Here is a 23,476-nt window from a genome sequence, read left to right as displayed (position 1 = left end):
TAATCACTTTTATTTTTTTGGAGGGCAGTGAGGGTTAAGTGACTTGCCCAGGGTCACACAGCTAGTAAGTGTCAAGTGTCTGAGGTCAGATTTGAACTTAGCTCCTCCTGAATCCAGGGCTGGTGCTTTCTTGTGGTAAAATATGAAAGTTTTTAACAGTCGGTTAGGATAAGTGAAAGACGCCAGTTTTTCAAGGACCACCCTTTTGGGGAGGAGATGAACAGTCTGCCTGCTGCGCATGTCAGACTGCCTGCCGGGTACAGTCCGCCTGCTGCGCATGTCAGACTGCCTGCCAGGTACAGTGCGCCTGCTGCGCATGTCAGACTGCCTGCCGGGTTTTTTTTTTTTTTTTTTTTTTTTTTTTTTTTTTTTTTTTTTTTTCTAGATTTTCAGGTGTCATGAACACATACTAAATTTGGCTTTGATCCAGACACATGGTGGTAAAAAGTGTTACACATTGCATAACTACCTCAACCCTCTATTACAAGTCTAACCATATAAAGGAGGGAATGTAATGGAATTTATTAATTTGATCATTGACAATGCTATGCTAAGGTTTTAAAAATACAGCAATTCAAACAGTTAAAGAAGATAATCCAGCTTTCCAGACCAGAGTCCAGAATCCAGTTTTCCAGACCAGAATCCAGTTTCCTCCTGATGACATCTTACCACTTCAAGAAGACAAGAGAACTCAGAGACTTTATATGAACTGTTTTGCTTTATTAGCTTTTACTATCTCCTTTCTGTTATATACTATCTGTAACATGTACTCTCTGCAGAGGCTCTCCCTTTGCAAGACTAATGTCAAAGCGTCGGTTCATGAGGAAAAAAAAAAATCGCCCCTCTGGACAAAACTTTCCTCTCTTCCTTTTCTGTATTGTTGTTCGCATATTATTAGTCAGCAAAAGTTATTATATTCTTTTTACTGTTCCATCAAGGAAACATTCCGTTTCTTGAGGAAGCAAAGGGGGGAAATGTGGTAAAATATGAAAGTTTTTAACAGTCGGTTAGGATAAGTGAAAGACGCCAGTTTTTCAAGGACCACCCTTTTGGGGAGGAGATGAACAGTCTGCCTGCTGCGCATGTCAGACTGCCTGCCGGGTACAGTCCGCCTGCTGCGCATGTCAGACTGCCTGCCAGGTACAGTGCGCCTGCTGCGCATGTCAGACTGCCTGCCGGGTTTTTTTTTGACTTCCGGGGTGGAGAGAACGGGAGTAGCCTTTTTTGCCGGCTTGGCGGGACTCCGGGCGGCGCGGCACAGACGGTCTGACTCACTCCAAAGGTGGCCTAAATCGGTTTGGTGAGTTTTTATAAGGAATATAGACAGCCTAGATTTAAGACGATTTGTACTGTATTTCTGTTTTCCTATCCTTCTAATCAACAACACCTTATATACAATAAAGGCTCTATCTAGAAAACCAGAAGCTTCTTCCATTTACTAGTCTGGGAGATGAATTAAGGGAAGGGTTAAGTAGGGGAGATTTATGATCTAATATCCAATTTTAAATCTCACATTCTCCACTGCACCACCTAGCTGCCCCTCTTAATCACTTGGTCAGACTTCTCAATACCTCATAACTTTTCATTATAAAACCAAAGATTCATTGTGTGTTTTTCAAGTGTAAATAATCAAAAACATACATGTAAATTTTAAATGTATATAATCACAGATTCTAAGTTTGAAAGAATCTTAGAGGTCCTCTAACTGAAGTTGTACCTGAATTCCCTCTAGTACAGACCTAATAAGTGGTTTAATAAGGAGGAATTATTGCTATATCCTCATAAAACCAATGCCACTTTTGGATAGCTCTAACCTTTTCCCTTATATTGAACCTAAAACAAAATATCCATATCCTTCACATATTGCTCTTATTTCTTCCCTCTGGAGCCAATCAGAACAAGTCTAATCCCTTTTCTACATGATAGCCTTTCAAATGCATTTGATAAGACTCCTCTTGACTAAATATCTCTAATTCTTATAACCAAGCCTTCCATAGCACAGTCTCCAAGCACTGTTCCATAATGGTTACCATCCATTAGATGCACTCCCACTTGTCAATTTCCCTCTAAAAATGTAGTGCCCATAATCTAGGGGAGGAACCTCTATGGATAAGGGAGCCCTGAATCTCCATTGGACAAGCGATCCTAAGAACTACTAGGAAAGTAGTGTCCCCAGGCCATAAGCCCTGTTTTTATCTCAGTTCCCATTGTTATTGATTAGATAACATGGACATGCCTCTGTAGGGAATGTGACCATGGGTTTCTCAGCAATTATTGTTACTGAGATTCAGAAAAGAAAGTTCTTGAAACTGTGAGAAAATAATGGGATATGGCAGATGCCTAAGGGACCCACCTGAAGACTGATCTGGAATTGATTGAATTGAGAGACTGAGAACTTACTTAAGGTTGATTAAATTGAGACTACACCTGGCTGGCCCTGAGTGGGGTGTTATTCTCAGAGGTTGTGGACTACTATATCAACCAATCAGCTTGAAGGTCCAGGGGAGGGGGACAAGAAGTAGGAAATAAGGCTGTCTTCTGGGCTCTGGTCTTTTTGGTTTGAAAACCTCAGGTTGGTAGCAGAAAGGAAAGGAGAAGAAAGAGGGCAGTCTGAACCCTAAGGGAGATAGGTTTTTCTTTCTGTACTTTCTGTACTCCACATGTCCTCCTTTGACTCTGTAATAAATGCTTAATGCCAAAAACTGGTGCTGATGTTTCCAGCTTATAAGTAAACCTTAGCTAGTTTCCCCTCACCCCATACTGGGGGTAGAAACATTAGATTTTTTTTTTTTTTACAGGGCAATTGGGGTTAAGTGACTTGCCCAGGGTCACACAGCTAGTAAGTGTTAAGTGGCTAAGGCTGGATTTGAACTCAGGTCCTCCTGAATCCAGGGTCAGTGCTCTGTGCCACCTAGCTACCCCAACACATTAGATTTTAAACATCACAAAACCAACGTCTTTACCATTGTCAAATGGTTTATTATCAGATACAAAAATGCCACAACCCACACAAAATGAAAATGATACTTTTAAAAAATATAGTACTATCTGATTTTTGGCCAAATCATAAGGTCTTTGGGGTCCTCCGATCTAACTTGTGGCTCAAATCTCCCATTTGTATTATCTTCCATTAGAATGTGAAATTAAGAGCAGGACTCTTCTTACTTTTCAATTTGCATTCCCAGTATACTTAGTAAGTGCTTAATAAATATTTTTTCACTAAACACAAAACTTCAGAGTGAGTCTGAAGGACACTACTTCTTTAAATGCATCAGCTTTGGGGACTGCCATGTCATACTCATATTGCTGACTGTATTGACCTTTACAGTCGGGTAAAATTCCCAGAGCTTTTTCACACAACTATTTATCTAGTTATTCCTTTCCAATCTTGTGACAATGATTATTTGGTGTTTTTTGTTTTTTTGTTTTTTATAATCCTGTGATGTTTAAAATCTAATTGTGTGGTCGCCTTCAATTAGAAGCTTTAGCACCAGTCTTTGGGTATTAAGCATTTATTAAAGCATGCCAGGTATTCATGTGGAGTTCAGAAAAGGCCTATCTAGCCTAGAGTTGCAGCCTGGCCTCCACCATGAGCCTGCTTCAACCATGAACTCCCCTCAAACTGAGTGTGGAAGATTTTTATAGGTCTGGAGCTGAGGTGGTCCTCACACACTGCTTCAAGCTGATTGGTAGGTGACATCCAAATCCATTGGTTCACTGGACTTGAAGGTGGTCTCAAGTTGAGTTCAAAGTCCTTAGCTTCTGAGAACAATACCTCCTTAAGGGCCAGCCAGGTGTAGTTACAATCTAATTAACTTGAAGTAGGCTAATCAGCAAAGTCAATCACTCTCACTTAATTCAATCAGTTTAGGTTAATCTCCAGGTGAGCCTTTGAGTATCTGCCAAATCCCATTATTTTCTCACAATTCCAAGTATAGGACCTCATTTATTTCTATTAAATTTCATTTTAGTGGATTTAACTTATCCTTCTAGCTTGCTGAGATCTTTGTTTGTGTTTTTTGTATTATAAATGTTATCCAATGTGTTCAATAACTCTCCTGACTTCACGTCTCTTCAAAGCTGATGAGCATGCTATCTTATTACTTCATCTAGCACTTATTAAAATGTTAAACTATACAAAGGCAAGTACAACTTCCAGGGATACTATGCTGTTCCCTCCACAGTTGACCTTTTATTCATGATCACCTTTTGGATCCAGACATTCAACTGGTTCTAGGTCCACTGGTTCACTGAAATGTATTCTTACCTAGACCCAATTTTTATTTTTTCCATAAGAATAGCAAGAAAGACTCTGCCAAATGATTTGATAAAGAAAAATATGCCTATATCCTTTCCCCAATCCACAAATCTAATATCAAATTGCATGTTTCAGATTTGTGAAAAATAAGGCTCTAAGGCCCTGGGGGGCAGAGCCAAGATGGTGAAGGAAAAGCAGAAGATGCTCAGACTTCCTGACACAATTAGTCCAAAAAATAAAAACTCTAAACACAGCCAGAAAACAAATCCTGGAGCAGCAGAACCCACAAAAAGAGGGCTGAGATTATTTTCCAGCTAAAGACACCTTGGAAGTTTGGCCAGAAGGAGGAGTCAGGCTGGTTGGGCAAACACAGATAAAGCCCTAGACAGGCTGCACCAGAGAAACTTACCCCTGAGCTTTCCAATCAGCTGTAGTGCTGGCATCTTCTGGAATTAAACTCACAATCTGATGAGAGGGCTGAACAGCTGGCTGTGGGGGAATCTACACGGGTATATGCAGGAGCTAAGGGGGGATTTGGATGTCCTACCCCAGTGGGGAACCAGGAAGAAACCTTGAGCAGTGACAGCCCAGGTCAGGGAGGGGTGCAGGCTCATGAGAGCTAGTAACCATGGCACATAAAGTTTTGCTGCCCGGTTGATTGGAAAGTTGGCCTGGAATTAGCTACAGACCAGAAAAAGGGCCAGGTGAGTGAAGAAACTGCCCCTCATTCAATCATAACACCTGGGACCCCTGAAGCTTGGGACAGCATATCCTGGAAGCAGGACCCCACACTAAGAAGGAGTTAAAAGTCAAGTGAAAGATGGGCAGGATGAGCAGGCAGAGAAAGCTGTGAACCATCGATAGTGGTTCTTTAGTCTTCTTTAGTGACAAAGAAGACTGAGGTGCACCCTTAAAAGAGGATAGCAACATCAGGGCCCTTACATCTAAAGCTTCCAAGAAAAATATGAATTGATCTCTGGCCATAGAGACACCTAAAAGGACTTCAAAGATAAAGTCAGAGAGGTAGAAGAAAAAAAGTGGAAAGAGAAATGAGGGTGATGCAGGAAAGAAATGAGAAAAAAGTCAACAGCTTGAAAAGCCAGATGGAAAAGCTCTCTGACAAAAATAATTGCCTAAGAATTAGGATTGAACAAATGGAAGCTAGTGACAATACATAATAAATCCAAGTGAATAAAAGAATAGAGGGTAATGTGAAATATCTTCTTGGAAAAATTGCTGACCTGTAAAATATATCCAGGAGAGATATAATTTGAAAATTATTGTACTAGCTGAAAACCATGACCAAAAAAAGAGCTTAGACATCATCTTCTAAGAAATTGTCAGGGAAAATTGCCCTGATATTCTAGAAGCAGAAGGCAAAATAGAAATTGAAAGAATCCACTGATCTCCTCCTGAAAGAGATCCCAAAAGGAAAACTTCCAGGAATATTATAGCCAAATTCCAGAGCTCCCAGGTCCAGGAGAAAATACTGCAAGGGCCAGAAAGAAGCAATTCAAATACTGTGGAGTCACAGTAAAGATAGCACAGGATCTAGAATCTTCTACATTAAAGGAGCAGAGGGCATGGAATATGACATTCTGGAGGGCAAAGGAATTGGGTTTACAGCCAAAAATCATCTACCCAGCAAAAATGAGTATAATCTTTCAGGGTGGGGATGGGGAATGGGACTTCAGTGAAAAAGAGGACGTTCAGGTTTTCATGATAGAAAGACCTGAAATGAATGGAAAATGTGGCTTTCAAATGCAAGACCCTAGAGAAGCATAAAAAGATAAACAGGAAAAAGCAATCATGAAAGATGTTAAGAGGTTAAACTGTTTACATTCCTACATGAGAAGATGACATGTCTAAATCATAAGAGCCTTGTGAGTATTAGGGCAGATGATAGGAATAAATTTAGACAGAGGGCAGAGGTTGGAATTGATTATGAAGGGATGATACCTGTAAAGCATTTTTTTTGTTTGTTTGTTTCTCTTATTTGGGGAGTGGGGTGGTTGGTCGGGGTTAATGAGTGTCTTGCATCTGCGATCCAAATTTGGGCGTGGGTCCTTCTGGGTCCAGGGCTGGTGCTTTGTCCACTGTGTCACCTAGCTGCCCCACGATAACATCTTTGGAGTACAATTGAGGGGAGAGAGGAATACACTGAGGGAGGGGATATGGGGAGTGGCAGAATGGGGTGAAATCTCACATGAAAGAATCAAGAAAAGGTATATGGAGTTGGGGGAGGGGGAGAGATGGGGGAAGAGTGGGGAAGTGAAGGAACTTTACACATATCAGAATTAGAACAAAGACCTTAACCTCATCAGAGTTGGCTCAAGGAAGGAATAACATAAACATACAATTTGGTGGAGTAATCTGTCTAACCCTGCAGGAAAGTAGGAAAGCAAGGGGATAAGGAGGGAAGGGTGAAAGAAGAGAGCAGAGCAGGGGGGTGGGCCAGTCAGAAGCAAAACACTTTTGAGGAGGAATAGGGTAAAAGAAGAAAATAGAGTAAATATCAAGGGAAGGGTATAGGATGGAGGGAAACAGTTATGATGATTGATTATAACTGCAAAACATATGGTACTTACATTGCTGAGCTATTGTGAAGAAAATGCTTTGTCAAGTTTAAGGTACTATATAAAAGTTATGATGAACAGGGTGCTATCAGAAAAAACTAGAAAGACCTACATGAGCTGAAGCAGAGTGAAATGTACTATATATAAAATAACAGCAATAGTGTAAGATGATCTGCTGTGAAGGATATGATTATTTTCAGCAATGCAATGATCCAATATAACTCTGAAGGACTTATGAAAATTGCAATCCATCTACAGAGAAAGAACTGATGATAAACTGAAAATAGATTGAAGCATATTTTTTTTGATAGTTCCTTAATCTGAAGTTTTGTTTTTGTCTGTTTTCTTTCATAACCTGGCCAATGTGGAGATGTTTTGCATGACTACTCATTTATAACTTATTTTTTAATTGCCTGAGTTCTTGTGGGTGGGGGGTGGGAATGGAGTAAGAGAAGTTGGAACCCAAAGTTTTAAAAAATTGATATTAAAATTTGTTTTTACATATATTTTGGAAAATAAAATTCTATTCTAAAAATATTGATGTCAAAATTTATTTTTACATGTAATTTGGAAAATAAAATTCTAAATGGTAAAAAAAAGAAAGAAAAAGAAAAAGGCTTTATCAGAATTATATGATATTTTAGAACTGGAAGGAACATAAAAACCAGAAAACTGTAGGACTTACAGGTGAAAGGGACCTTAGAGATCATCAAGTATAATTCCCTAGTTGCAAAGATGCAGAAAATAAAGCCCAGAGAATTGAAGTGACTTGTTCAAATTCATAAAGATATTAAGTAGCAAGCTAAGATTGAAAGTCATGTTTTCTCACTTCAAATCTTCTAGAACATTTAAAGAGGAGACTACTGAGACCCAGAGCAAATGAGCAACTTGCAAGGTGTTTTGTCAGAGTTTTGACTTGATTTAGAAGTATGTAAGGAGCTACTAAAGACTTTTGAGTAAAAGAACAGAATGATAAAAGCAGTTTTAATGGAAAATTCATCCAATAACAATATTCAGGATAGAGGTGAAGGGAAAACCCAGTGTTAGAATTCCAGAGCCTGAGGCAGCTAGGTGGTGCAATGGATAGAGCACCGGCCCTGGAGTCAGGAGTACCTGAGTTCAAATCCGGCCTCAAACACTTAACACTTACTAGCTGTGTGACCCTGGGCAAGTCACTTAACCCCAATTGCCTCACTAAAAAAAAAAAAAAAAAGAATTCCAGAGCCAAGAATGTTGAAGTAACCCAGAATAATAAGAATCATAAATAAACCCCACAAGTTTTATGCCTAGTATATCCTGTGGATTATGGTAGGTACTATGACTACAAATACAAAAGTGTGGTAGTTCCTGATTTCAATCAGCTAACATTCTAATGGGGGGGGGGCTAATACAAAAATATCAGGCATAAGTCAATACAAGATATTTGTAAATATAAATATATATGCATATATATATGTACATGCATATACATATATTTCAAAACATCTCTATTTGTGACACTATTTTTATCCTGATTGAAATCATGATAATTTTCCAAAATTATCATGCTTTCAATCAGACTAAATATGGTATCACAGAGATAAGTTTTGAAAATAGAAATAGGGTCTATTTAACTCCAAACCTTCTGCACCTATGACCAGAAAGAAAAAAAAATAGTTGAAAATCCTTAATAAAGCAAAACAAACAAGCAGAAAGAAAGGAAGGAAGGAAGGAAAGAAAGACAGACAGAAAGAAAAGAAAAAAGCCCAGTAACTATTAGAGCAGGGATAAAAAACTAAATAGAGCCTGTGCTCCATGTTCTAAGAGTTCTAAGAAGCAGTGAGAATCTGATTTCTTAATTACATAAAATGTGTGTACAACTGAGGCTTACATAGTCTTTATAAGTAGCACTTTAAGAATTTGCATGTGTAACCATAAGTTTCTTGTTGCTATCATAATTATAATTGTTTTTACACAATGTGTTGCCTAATTACCAAAGTATACTTTGCAAAAATGTTCTTGAATCTACTTTACCAAATGAGAGAAAAATCTATGATTACATCAGTGTTTGTACTCTCAAAGGCTCTTGATGATAATGATGGTAACTAACATTTATATTGTGCTTTAAGGTTTGCAAAGCACCTTAAAGATATTATCTCATTTCAGCCCCACAGAAACCTTGTGATGCAGGTGGTAATATTTCCCGCATTTTAGAGTTGAAGAAATTGAGATTATTAGGTTAAAAGTCTTGGTTGGGATTATGGAATTTGTAAATGTCTGAGAAAGGTTTTCACCTCAGGCTTTCCTAAGTCTAGCATTTTATTCCAATTTGCCATAAGCAAAAAAACTAAAGACCTAAGAGTCACCCTTCTGTGATGAACCAGAATTAAATAGTAGAGGTATTGACATTTATCATTTTGGTAGAAAACAGATAAGCAAAAGAAATTCATATAATATTTTTACAAATTTTAGTAAAGCGAATTCCAAGAAAATGAAAGCATTAGTTATGAAAAAAAAACTAATAGAATCAGAGGATTTAGTGCTCAAAAGGGCCTTAGAAATACAGGCCTTAATGAGGAAATACAGAGGTGTTATAACATGTGTAGTCACATGGATAGTAAGCAGGAGTCAATATTTGAATCTATCTTCTTCTAATTCTAAATCAGAGAGGGAATCAAGAACCTGAGTGAAGTTTTTAAATAATAATAATTTGCAGATCTGAATATCGAAGGGAATAATACAAAAAAGTAGGAATGTATGGGATTAGCATTTCAGTTCTCAATCCATATTATGAAGATACTATTATCAAAGAGGTAATCATCAAAACCATTTGGTACTGGTTAAAAATTTAAAAATAGATTAACAGTACACACTATTAATAATATACATATGAGGAAGAATTAGAAATATTTAAACAGTGATCCAGTGTTTGATAAATCCAAGAATATAAATTACTAAACCTAGTGAAAAAAACCAAAACTCCCCATCTGACAGGATGTACTGCAAATGTTGGAAAGCGGTCTGGCAGAAATTAGGTCTATACCAACATTTTATACCACATTTCATAAATTCAAAAAGGATACATGACCTGTATATTAAAGACCAGACCATGAAAACTAGAATGAAATCCTATATCTTTTATAGATATGAGCAGGTGAATTCTTAACCAAACAAGAGAAAGACAATTAAAAAGAATAAAAAAGGGGTCAGCTAGGTGGCTCAATAGGTAAAGTAAAGGCCCTGGATTCAGGAGGACCTGAGTTCAAATTCGACCTCAGACATTTAAAGCTTACTATCCCTGTGATTAGCAGGTTACTTAACCCTCATCGCCCCTCAAAAAAAAAAAAAGAATAAAAAAGATAATTTATTTTATGTTTAATTGAAAAGCTTTCACATGAACAACATCAATGAATTTAGGATAAGAAGAAATGCAGTCCAATGCGAAAACATTTTTGCATCAGATTTATCAAACATGTACTTGCTGCTCACTAATGTCTTTAGAATTTTTACCCAATAATTTATAACTTTTAGCAATGCTTTCTAGATTCTTTCTGTACACATAATCTATGCCCTTATTTATCAACAAAAATGACTAGCAGGGGGCAGCTAGGTGGCGCAGTGGATAGAGCAATGGCTCTGGAGTCAGGAGTACTTGAGTTCAAATCTGGCCTCAGACACTTAACACACACTTACTAGCTGTGTGACCCTGGGCAAGTCACTTAACCCCAATTACCTCACTAAAAAAAACCAAAACAAACAAACAAACAAAAAATGACTAGCAGTCATCCAGTTTGATGCATCTAGCTTTGTCACGTTGGGCAAGCCTCTTCACCTTTATTTGCCTCAGTTTCCTCATCTGTAAAATGGGGATAATAACATCACCCTGAATTGCTGTGAGGATCAAATGAGATAATATTTGTAAGTGTTTAGCCAGTGCCTGGTACATAGTAAGTACTATATAAATGCTAGCTATTATTATAATGTATTATGTAAGCTAATTGTCTCTGTATTTTACATATCAAACACTTCCATTTTTTTAGAAAATGACTATACCCTTTGACCCAGAGATTGTATTGTTAAGCATATAACCCAAGAATGTCAATGACAAAAAAAAGAAAAAAGAAAAGGAAGAAAGGCCCTATGTACATTAAAATATTCATAAAATAACTTTTTAATGGAACAATGGATCCTCAGCAGCCATTATGGGGAGAGAATATTATCCAGGATAAGTTAGAGGAAGAAGAAACAAGTAATACTAGGTAACCCTCTGCTAAGGTGACTTTCCTTTGCAAATATAGAGAGATTTGCTGTCTTTCTAAGGGTGTATCCAGGAAGTGACAATTCTTCCAATGAAGGCAAGGGCTTTAGAAAAGAAAGACAAGTATGGACATTGAGGAGATGACTAAGAAGATGGTGTATGGGACAGGTATTTGAATTTGTGACCCAAGTTTAGAATATAGAAATGACAGTTTCCAGATCAGGAATGAAGTGTACCTAACAAGGTTTGGTATAAATTTATTTGCCTGAAGTCTTGTAAATCTAATAAAAAGGCTTGCTTAAAATGAAAAGGCAAAGGGAGGCAGAAAATAACCAGTTTTATATCTACTAAGACAGAGATAGCTACAAAAAGTAGCTAGAAGAGTAGCAAGAAGAAAAGCAGGAGAGATACCCAGAATTATAAGAGATAATAATTTAAGAAAAGTATCCAAAAGTAAAGCCCTTGGCCTCAAATACTTATACACAGTTATACAGAATATGACTAACAAGCAAAGTAAACCAAAGATTCTAGAATCTAATGCAGAGACAAATTTGACAATATAGGTATCACTGCAATTAAAATTGCATGTCATCTAAAGAGCAATAAAGAGCATGCTAGGCCCGTGTTTGCTGCAGCATATGACCAGTCATGAATTGCACTGGAGAAGCAGTGTAACAGATATCATCATAAGAATGCCTTGAAAAAAATGAGGGCTGATTGTGTACAGGAATAACCAATGGACAGACTGAATGCTCCATTGGTAAATATGTAACATCTTGAGATCTAGAAGAAGATATCAGAACTTTGGGTGGACTCCTTGAGAAAGACAGGACAGATATAGCCAAGAGTTACACAGGATGAAGAAAAGGTGAATCAATTACAATCTATACTATTGGAGGGAGTAACTACATTGAAAATATGGATCTGAACAGGTATTACTCATTCAAAAGGAATGAGAAAGGTAAAAAGCTATAGGTAAAATGCCATTGCATATCAAGAAGATATACTAATGATAAAATTCCGGAGACAAAGGGGAAAAATGAGAAACATGGGGGGAAACATATGAATGAAGATCATGGGCATTTTGAGAGCCTGGTCAGCAAAAAGGAAAGGGAGTGAAGAATAGCAGAAAGCAATGAACTTAGAACCAAAAGATCTTGGATAATAGAATTTAGACCTGGAAGGGGAATATCTAGTCCAAACCTCTCATTTTAGAGATGAAGAAACTGATGCAATGGAGTTCAGTGACTGGAACAAAGTCATATAGGTACTAAGTAGTAGATCAAGGATTTGAACTTAAGTCCTTTTAGTCCAAACCCAATGACCTTCCCACTGGATTTGAGTCCTGGCTCCAAATTTTAATGGCACTGCCATCATGGGCAAATCATTGAACTTTTCTGAGTCTCAGTTTTCTCATTTTTAAAAAAATGGGAACTCTGAGGTACCACCTGACACCTATCTGATTGGCTAAAATGACAAAAAAGGAAAATAATAAATGTTGGAGAAGCTGTGGGAAAATTGGAACACTAATGCATTGTTGGTGGAGCTGTGAACTGATCCAACCATTCCAGAGAGCAATTTGGAATTATGCCCAAAGGGCGATAAAGCTGTGCATACCCTTTGACCCAGCAATACCACTTTTGGGTCTTTTTCCCAAAGAGATCATGGAAGGGGGAAAGGGACCCATATGTACAAAAATATTTATAGCTGCTCTTTACGTGGTGGCAAAGAATTGGAAGTTGAGGGGGTGCCCATCAATTGGGGAATGGCTGGACAAGTTGTGGTATATGAATACAATGGAATACTATTGTGCTATAAGAAACGATGAGCAGGAGGAGTTCAGAGAAACCTGGAGGGTCTTGCATGGGCTGATGATGAGTGAGATGAGCAGAACTAGAAGAACATTGTACACAGTAACATCAACATTGAGTGTTGATCTACTGTGATGGACTATATTCTTCTCACCAATGCAATGGCACAGAAGAGTTCCAGGGAACTCGTGAAGGAAGAGGATCTCCAAATCCAGGGGAAAAAAAAAAGAACTGCGGAGTATAGATGCTAAATGAACCATACTATTTCTTTTGTTTTTGATGCTGTTGTTTTTTTTCTATTTTGAGGTTTTCCATCATTGCTCTGATTTTTTTCTCTTATAACATGACTAATGCAGAAATAGGATTAATGTTATTATGTGTATATATATATATATATATATATATATATATATATATATATATATATAACCTATATCAGATTGCCTGCTGCCTAGGGGAGGGGGGAGGGAGGGAAGGGAGGGAGAAAAATCTGAAATTGTAAAGCTTGTATAAACAAAGGTTGAGAACTATCTTTACATGTAATGGAAAAAAAATACTTTATTAATTTAAAAAAATTTTTTAAAAATGGGGATAATATTATACTATTTACCTCACAGGATTATGAGTCAAATACTATATAAATGCAAGGTTCTGTACATATATTGAAGTTCACTTAATCTATTTGTCATAAGTGCTAAATTATTAAACTTACAGAAATTATACTTCTCTTTCTGACTCTTAGCTTCCATCATTGTTTTTGTTTTAAAAACTCACTCATTTAAACCAGGTACAGTAGTGTTAAATAAGCTTTTATAAGATATAATGTGAGGAGTTCATTAAGGTCCTACCTGCCACCCAATATCTTCCCCTGACTTGCTAAGGGTTCATGTTGTTGTTGTTGGGTTTTGTTTTGTTTTTTTAATATCTGGTCTAAAATTAATTTAATTAAAATCAATTCTTTTGGTTAGACAACGAAGATGGAACATTTGCCTTCTCCCCCTAACGGGAACTGGAATCTTGAGGGAGGAGGGCAGCTAGGTTGCAGTGGATAGAGCACTGGCCCTAGAGTCAAGAGGACTCGTTCAAATATCACCTCAGACACTTACTAGCTGTGTAACCCAGGGCAAGTCACTTAACCCCAATTGCCTTAAACATCTGGGGCCAACTCCAGTCGTCCTGATCTATATCTTGCCACTGGACTCAGATGGCTCTGGAGGAGAAAGTAAGGTTGGTGACCTTGCATAGCCCTCCCTCACTTAGATCCAATTCAGTGCAAGTAATGACATCACCTTGATGTCATGGTCTTCTTCAAGAACGGACAAACAAAAAGTATCATTCTATAGACTTCTATGAACTTGTGTACTGATAAGGCTAGCTTTGTTGTTCTCACCCTGAAAGGCACAGAGGGATTGTCTCCAATTCCCATTATCCTCTGTCCCTGGGAACGGACTAAGAAATAGACCAGAAAGTTCCAATCAGGATGCCCCATTGGTAATAGGCTAGTCCTGAATCAGGGAGGAACTATGGGGTCCAGGAAGAGGAAAACCCAGGCTACAGAGGTGACAGAAATGGGTAGCTGGTGCTTGTAGGAAGATTTCATGAAAATGGGGGTGCTGATGAGGCAGAAGACAAAATCAATATTTTGCTTGGGAAGACCCTTAGTTAAAGGGTGCACAAGGGTGCACAAGGGTGCACAAGGGTGCACAAGGGTGCACATATGGTTCAGGGTCTCCCAGACCCCAGCCTCTTCCCTTAAACCTCTTAAAGTTATAAAGGCTCCACCCACACCAGAAGGCAAGAAGGGGAGGGGTAAGTGGGGGTGGGAATGGGGGGGGAGGTTGGGAATTCGATAATAGTTATTGCTTTAGGACATTGATGACAGGAAGCTCCAACCTCTGGCTAGATATCTACTGCCTAAGTTTCTCGTCAGTGCCTTACCTGTTCCTGTAATAGTATTGGCTTTCAATGAACGGGAGCCGATTTTGCAGAGAGACTAGAGTGGCCATGGCCTTCCCCGCCCCCTTGGCGCCCAACTGATGTTACTCTCTGTCTCCATGGCAACCGGGTCATACCATAGCCTTCCTTCAAGAAGGGCGAGCTCTTTCTTCCATTCTCCTCTTTATCTCGGTTTTCATATCCCAAAGAAAAAGCCTGAGGGATCAAAGCAAGGCTCTAGTTTAATCTCTCAGCCCGTCAAAGGCTCGACAACTGCAGGGGAAGAATTTTAGGGGCGTTTGACCCACGCAGGGATCCGAGGGGGAGAAATGCTACTTAGTCTCGTCCAGCTTCCGTTTTCCGCTAGCCCGCCGCTTCCGGAGTCCCCTCTCAAAATGCGACGCCGGGGCGGTAGAGCCCCTTCAGGTACGGGAGCCCGAGCCGAAACCGGGGCCGGCGCTGGAGCCTCCCCTCGGGCCTGAGCCTCGGGGTCCGGCTTCCGGGTGTCGTTAATGTTCGGGGCGGCCTGGAGCCAACCGATCGGAGCTCGAGCCACGGCGAACCGCTGGTGAGGCTGGCGGGCCCGGGGACGGGGGAGAGGCAGAGAGTGGACCGAGGGACAGATGATAACCGGAGGTCGCGAAGGGAAGGAAGGGAAGGGAGCAGCTAGGTGGGAGTGACTGGGCTCTGAAAGTGATGTCCGGTGAGGAGGAAGTGAAGGAAGAGGATGGACTGTTCGAAGACGTTGGCCTTTGGCTTCCTTTTCCCCTCCTGAGGTGGAGGGAAGTTTGAGGAAGATGAGAGCGTACTTGGAGGAGGGCACGGGGACAAGCAGGACGCTCTTGACTCTCCAGGGGATGGATACTTGTTGATGTGGATTGCCTGAGTTACACGTTTGAGGGATTGAGGACGAGTCTTGGAGCGGTTCATCTCTCTGCAATTGGCAAGAATGGGGACAGAGAGACTTGTGTTTTTCGATCCCCTAACTCCACCCCCACCCCTACCCCCCGTGTTAAGTCACACTAAGTACTCAATTCTTCTAGAATCATACATACAAGTGTAGATCATGGAAGTGTAGAACTGGAAGGAATCCTAGAGATCACTTCGTTTTCCGAGACAGTCAGAAAGCATTTATTAAGCGTTTACTAATGGTAGGCACTGTGCTGAGCTCTGTGGGGCAAGTGAGTACCAAAGAAAGTAAAAGTAAACGCGGCCCCCACCTTCTAAGGCCTCTCAGGGCAATGGCGGGGGGGTGGGGGTGGGGGGGACGGACACAACGTGTAAATAACTCCGTTCACATAATCAATTAATAAACATTTATTAAGTGCCTGCTATGTGCCAAGCGCTGGGGATACAAAAAAAAGAGGCCCCCGAGTTTGCATTGTAATGGGGGAGACATGTAAACTAACATCACACAATCAAAAGCATTTATTAAACGCCATCTACGGGCCATGCCCCCGTGCTAAGTGCTGGGCATACAAAAAGAGGGAAAAGGCAGTCTCTGCCCTCTAGGAACTTACCTTTACACTAGCCATTGTAACACCTAGCCACCTAAAATGATTAAAACAGACCCTGCTCTCAATGCATTCACATTCTAATTGAGAGACAACACTGCAAAGTGAGGCCCAAAGAAGTTTTGCTTTGGCCAGTTCCTTAGTGGCATGGCCACTAGAACTATGTTCTTAATTAGGACATGTTTCTTTTCTCCTAGCCCAGTGCCCTTCTACTACACTTACTGCCTCACTGTAGAATTTCAGAATTTGAGTTCCAGGATCTTAAAGTGAGTTCAGTCTCAAAAAAATAAATAGTATAAATGAACCGTGAAGACATTAGTTAATCTGGTCTTTCCTTCCAGATGACCAAATACCACTTATCTACTTATATAAAGCGGTTCATTTCTCTGGTCTTCAGTTTCTAAATCTGTAAAATGAAAATTTGAGGCTAGGTGACCACATCTTAGCAATCACTCTAAATGGTATTGTACAGAAACCCTATATTATAGATCAGGAAACAAACTTCTAAAGGTTAAAGAAGCTTACACAGTTTCACAGTGAGTTAAAATCATGCCTAGGAGTAGAATCTAGATCCAATTCTTCCCTTCCTGAACCCCAGGTATCAGACCTCCAGTTCTTAATTGCTAAGATAATAGGATTTTTGTTTGTTTGTTTGGAGGGCAATGAGGGATAAGTGACTTCCTACTCACAGGACCAGTAAGCTTTAAGTGTCTGAGGTCAGATTTGAACTCAGGTCCTCCTGAATCCAGGTGCTTTATCCACTGTGCCACCTAGCTGACCCAAGATAATAGATTTATAGATTTAAAACTGTAAGGGATCTTAGAAGTCATCTAGTCCATCCCACTTCATTGTACATATAAGTAACTTGAAACCCAGAGAAGTTAAATGACTTGCTGAAAGTCACATAGTGTCAGAGCTAGGATTTGAACCTAGGACCTGTGACTTGAAAGCCAACTACCAATGTGTAGTAGTTACTAAACCAACGTGACCCTCTTTACATTCATAGAATTTGAGAGATAGAACTGACTATAGAAATCGAGTCTAACACCTTTATCAAAGTTAATAGAACTGAAAAGCATATTGTTAAGTATTTACTATGTGCTAAGCATTATCATAAGTGCTAGAGGCAAATATTTATATAATGCTTTAAGACTTTTTAAGTACAATTTTACCCTCCCAACAACCCTGGGAGGTAGGTGCTATTTTTATTCCTCTGTTACACATGAGGAAACTGAGGCTAAGGGAAGGTTGCCCAAGGCCCAGTTAGTACATATCTGAGGTTGCACTTGTCTAGGTTTTAGTAAGTGTTTAGAGTCAGGTATTCCTAACTTAAATCCCCCGCTAGCCACTTTATCACCTAGCAGCCTAAAATAAAGAATCAAAACAGTCCCTGTTCTTGTTGAATCCATCACATTCTAATTAGGAGAGACTACTCACAAAGTGAGGCTCAAAGATGTGCCTTGGCCTACTCCTTAGTGGCACAGCCAATTAGACCTATGTCCCTAACTAGAGCATAATTCTCTTTTCTCCCTACCTACACATTGTTTGCTGCCTCATTATCTAACTTCAGAAATTGAGTTACAGGATGTTAAAATGCGTTCAGTCTTGGAAAAGTATTTCCTCTGTGTTTGGAGAGGTAGCATAATGTCATATAATACAAAACTAGGCAGAAGACCTAGCTTCTGGTCCCCATTCTGCTACTCAACTGGTGTGACTTTGGGCACTTACTTAACATGGTTTCCACACCTATAAAATAAAGAGATGCCCTACATGATTTCTAATGTCTTTTTTTAGCTCAAAAATTCTGTGGCTATATATTTTGCTTGTAATTAGCTAGCTCCCCTTAGGTAATAAAAAGATTATTGACTTAGCAGAATTTCTTTCTTCAAATCCCTTTGATTTGCGGGGCACTGAGGGTTAAGTGACTTGCACAGGGTCACACAGCTAGTAAGTGTCAAGTGTCTGAGGTCAGATTTGAACTCAGGTCCTCCCGAATCCTGGGCCAGTGCTTTATTTCTGATGTCTGAAATCAAAGGACTAACTCAGAGGAAAAGGTAGCATGTTTTGTGATTGTCATGTCCAGCCAATAAGCTAGTTTAGGTTGGCTGACTCTGAAATCTGGTTTTTATGGCAGTTTCACAGTCTTGAGATTAAATGTTTTTTTAAAAAGAGTATCATAACACCCTGTGAGGTTTCCTTTATCATTGTGGAATAGGAGTTTTATTTGGTGTATGTACCTGTACAGTCTTGTAACCAAGTTAAAGTCAGAGTCCTTTTGTTTATTTCTTCCTTTCTCTTGCTGGGTTTTGGTTTTTTGTTGTTGTTGTTGGGCACTGAGGGTTAAGTGACTTGCCCAGGGTCACACAGCTAGCTAGTAAGTGTCAAAAGTCGGATTTGAACTCAGGTCCTCCTGAATCCAGGACCTGTGCTTTATCCACTGCACCATCTAGCTGCCCCTCTCCTTATGCTGTTAATGATAGGAGCCTGGATTAGCTATCAGTGTCTTGTTTTGGTTGTTGTTTTTAAACACATACTATAATAATATTTTTTTCATCCTTCACTTAAATCATAATTTCCTAGCAGATTCTAGGTACTCAGTGGACATTGTTGATAAATCTCTACCGTTTCCTCTTCAAATCCCTTTGAAGAGAAAAGAAGACAGCTCATATCCTATTTTAGGAACAGGTGAACTTATTTACAGAGAAGCTCTGATAGACTCTTAAGCAATAGAGAACACTTGTTTTCTAGTCCTTTCATCCAGTATGATTCCATGACTTGTAGGATGTGTGTGTAAAGGGGAGGGTATGTACAACTAAATTTTGGTCTAAAATATATATTGTCCATTTTTAAAAATTAGGCATTTTAGATGATTATACTTTTTAAGAGAATGACCTCAGCAAGTGTCCATTTTTGTAAAAACCTCCCTCCTACTTTTAACCTGCTTTTGAAATCAAGAACAGCAGGTAAAAGGAAAGAACATTTAGAATTCAGGTTAATTTCTTAATGCTATTTCCCTTAATGTTTTAAGATGCTGGTTTCCTGTTTGAGCGTTTGAAAAGATGTAATTTCTTTTAAAATATTAATTTGGGGGAGTATCAGACCTTCCATTTTATTGGTATAGGAACCTCTTGATGAGGAAATCACTAATGTAGAAATCAGCATCTGCTGTTGGTGTTATATAGTATTTACATTGTATGAGGCTTTGGAAGCTTAAGTGAATTATCCAAGGTCACACCACCAGATTAAATTCTTAAATCTTTCTGTGCTTTAGTATCCAGGTATGAAATATATTTTAGCGATTTAAGTTGCAACCTACATGTGGAGGATCTTGAATACAGGTCTAAAGAGTTTGAACCTTACACTGTGGGACAGTAGGAAGTCAATTTTATGCATGATTCTTACTCTTATCACCTGAAGGGAATTCATAACTTGCTTAATTCCTTCCACCAATGCTGATACATCAATTTACTTGGGGGGGGGGGCAGGGCAATGAGGGTTAAGTGACTTACCCAAGGTCACATTGTGTCTGAGGTCAAATTTGAACTCAGGTCCTCCTGAATCCAGGGCTGGTGCTTTATCCACTGCGCCACCTAGCTGCTCCCACAATATTCTTTTAATAACATTTTACTTTAGCAGCAAAATTGGAATTTAAAAATGTTGTTTCTTATTTCTTTATTCAATACTCTAGACATTTCTAGAGTTAATTAAGACAATTTGCAGATTGGCTTAGGTTAAAGAAATCTCAACATACCTACTACCAGAATCCTAGTAAACTTTGAATAACTTAATTTCTTTTAGTCGAATCTAATTTGCAGGATTTGGGAAGTCCTGAATTCAGAACTGTCCTTGGACATTGGCAATATGAACTTGGGCAAATTACCACTTCTCCCTCAGTTTTCTCAACTGTGAAATGAGGATAAGAGTAGTACCCACGTCCCGTGGCTATTGTGAGGATCAAATAAAATAATATTTGTAAAGTACTTAGCACAATGCCTGGCACACAGAGTAGGTGCTTAATAAATGCTTTTTTTCCTTCCTTCCTTCCTTCTCTCTGTATTCTAAACATTCTTATTGTACTCTAAACATACCTTCCTTCCATCTTTCCTTTCTTCCTCTGGTTTATCATTGGCTGTATCCCTATCCTATATTGGTCTTCACTTTCCTAGATAAAAATTGTCACTCATATTTCAAGTTAGGTATACTCCACCCTTGGCCAGGACCCTGTCATTGCTGTCTTTTAAACTAGGATACAAAAAAATCCAAATCCTGATGTCAGATACTATTTTTAGAAAATAACATTTTATTCATTCTCTTTGTTTTCCTGATTTTCCAATCTCTAACCTTTCAATATTCCCTTACTTGTAGCCTTAAGGCTTCCCAGAGGCTGAAGTCTTATCAACTGTACTTAATTTAAATTTTTTTTTTTTGGTGGGGCAATTGGGGTTAAGTAACTTGCCCAGGGTCACACAGCTAGTAAGTATCAAGTGTCTGAGGCCGGATTTGAACTCAGGTACTCCTGGATCCAGGGCCAGTGCTTTATCCACTGCACTACCTAGCTGCCCCCTTATTAACTGTACTTAAACATATCTTCGTTATTTCTGATTCTAGGCCTTGGTCCATTTTAATCTTCTTGTCTGGAAAGCCAAAGTAAAGTCTAGTCTAACCATGTTATCTGTCTATTGAGCAAACTTCACTGCCTCCCTAGAATCAATTACAACTCTTCTGTTTAGCCTTTTACACTCTTCACAACTTGACTCTTTCCTATTTTCTTACACACATTGCTCCCTGAGAGAAACTTAATGGTTCAGCCATACTTAATTACTTGCTATTCCTCCTTCAAAATATCTCTTGTCTCTGTGCCTTTGCATTCTCTGTCCCCCATGGCTGGAAATGTGTGTCCGTCCGTCCCGTCCCCCGTCCCCTGTCACTTCCATCTCTTGGAATCCCAGGCTTTCTTTAAGACTCAACTCACATTACTTCCTGTAGAGGGCTTTGGTCTCCACCACCTGTTAATGCCTTTCTAAGTCTGTACTTTCATTCTCTTCTGTATTGACATGTTGTTTGCTGTTTATTTGTTGTTAAGTCATTTCAGTCCTGTCCAATTCTTCATGACCCCATTTGGGTTTTTTTGTTTTTGCAAAGATACTGGAGGGATTTGCCATTTTCTTCTAGTTTTATAGATGAGGAACTGAGGCACACAGGCTTAATTGACTTGTCCAGGATGACACAGCTAAGTGTCTGAAGTCTGATTTGAATTTAGGAAGATGAGTCTAATTGACCTCAGGCCAAGCACTCTATTTGCTGTAACCTGCCTGCCCTGTATTAACATATGTATATCTCTATATACATTTTTATGCACTCCCCTCCCTGTCTTGGAATGTGAACTCCTTTAAAAGAAGGTTAAAGAAAATCTTTGTATCTCCAATGCACAGTATCTGACATATAGTGAATGCTGAATAAATGTCTATTCACTGATTAATTTTTGGATATATTACTTTCTCAACTTAGTTTGAGCAAAGATTAGTTAGCCACCATGTTCTTAATTATTCACTTCCCATATCTGACTTTCTTTTATGAGGTTCATCTTTGATAAGAAGTAATGACTTGGGGCAGCTAGGTGTTGCAGTGGATAGAGCACCAGCCCCGGAGTCAGGAGTACCTGAGTTCAAATGCTGCTTCAGACACTTAACACTTACTAGCTGTGTGACCTTGGGCAAGTCACTTAATCCCAATTGCCTCACTAAAAAAAAAAAGAAGAAGAAGAAGTAATGACTTAAAAAACAAACAAAAAAATTATTTCTCTATGGTGTTTAATTTTTTTTTTAACCCAGCACTTCATACTGCTTAGAGTTACTTTCTAAATCTTTTTTGCCACTGCTATTTGTCTTATAAATCTCTAGGAGAAGGGAATGGTTATAAGATTTGAAAACTCTTGGAGGAGATTTTCCAATAAGTATAGTATGCTTTAGGAAGGCAGTTGACTTTTCTATTGTTAATTTTATAGCATTGAGCTAGATTATCAGCTACTTTAAAAAATGAACTATTTATTTATCTTTTATTGCCTCTTTACTTACCATCTATTTGGCTTAGCATTAATTCCTGTATTGAATTTATATGACTATTAGGCACTGTGATTTTTCTGATCATGTTTATTTTTTATTATTTCATAGCCAATGGTTGGTGTTGTTTTGTTTTTTCCACTTAAACAACTACCAAATGAAATCAGATTTGTTCAGTTGTTAATTTATGGAAGTTAAGATAAATATACACTACATTTTACTTTGGGCTGAACAATTCATTTGAATTTGAGGTTTATTGAACATAGTTGGTATTTTGCTGTTTCCAGTATGCAGCTGCCTCTTCTGGCCATAACTTTCAGTTCTGTTCTATCAAGTGTCAGGGGGCATCCATTTAAAATGAGTTTGATCTTGATAGCATTTGTCATGCTGTTGGCACTTTTCCCATATGGGCACTTAGATAACAGTAATCACCAAAGGCCATCAAAAATACCTTGTCCATATTACAAGCTTTCTGAGATCAGAATTAATGGGTACCTAGAAATTGTTTGATAACTAACCAGAATTTATAAAGCTTTCAGACCCAATGCTAAATAATTTATAAGCCTAAAGCGACTTATAGTATCAGAAAAGTTTTCAAATCAGGTTAAATTGGATCTTTTTTTAAAAAAAATCAGTCTCAAAGGGCTTCAAAAGTCATGTAGTCAAATTGTTTCACTTTACATATGAGGAAACTGAGGTCCAGAGAGGGCAAATTATTTGCCCATGGCCACATAAGTCATGAGTAATAGATCAAAAAGGAAAGAAGAGAAAGTTCTGCTTTTCAAATTTCAATCATAAGTGGCTGACTTTTCCAAATTTGTGACATTTCCAAATGGAATTACATTACACATTAAAATAGAATAATGAGCCTTGTGATCCAATTGTGCCCCTGCTGACTTGAAGAGGAGATAACTTAGTGAGCTTTTCTTTGGTACTTATTGAGAAAGTGAGTGATACTGTTAAGATTTAATATTTGATAAACTCAGCATACGTTTTGTTCCCCAGATAAATAATTTGGGGTTTTGTGTTGTTTTCTTCTCAAAACATAACACTATGGCTATGGATTGTGAAAGATAGCTATATTTT

The 23,476-nt window shown here is 38.7% G+C and overlaps 2 protein-coding genes across 3 annotated transcripts in view; one reads left to right on the top strand and one right to left on the bottom strand.

Annotated features, from left to right (window-relative positions):
• Positions 1 to 15,085, bottom strand: part of SPATA17 (spermatogenesis associated 17) — a 251,839-nt gene extending 236,754 nt beyond the window's left edge. The window contains exon 1 of the mRNA XM_044004567.1: positions 14,821 to 15,085. Within this exon, the coding sequence (XP_043860502.1) occupies positions 14,821 to 14,888 (68 nt within the window). The 5' untranslated portion in view covers positions 14,889 to 15,085. The remainder of the gene's footprint in view (positions 1 to 14,820) is intronic.
• Positions 15,086 to 15,207: 122 nt separating this feature from the next.
• GPATCH2 (G-patch domain containing 2) overlaps positions 15,208 to 23,476 on the top strand; it is a 263,500-nt gene continuing 255,231 nt past the window's right edge. For both annotated transcript variants that reach the window (XM_043962791.1, XM_043962792.1), the window contains exon 1: positions 15,208 to 15,385. In XM_043962791.1, the coding sequence (XP_043818726.1) occupies positions 15,330 to 15,385 (56 nt within the window). In that variant the 5' untranslated portion in view covers positions 15,208 to 15,329. The remainder of the gene's footprint in view (positions 15,386 to 23,476) is intronic.

The sequence above is a fragment of the Dromiciops gliroides genome, chromosome 4, assembly GCF_019393635.1.
Source record: "Dromiciops gliroides isolate mDroGli1 chromosome 4, mDroGli1.pri, whole genome shotgun sequence".
Taxonomy (NCBI): Eukaryota; Metazoa; Chordata; class Mammalia; order Microbiotheria; family Microbiotheriidae; genus Dromiciops; species Dromiciops gliroides.
Note: the sequence above shows the minus strand (reverse complement) of the source record. Positions and strands in the feature narration are given on the sequence as shown.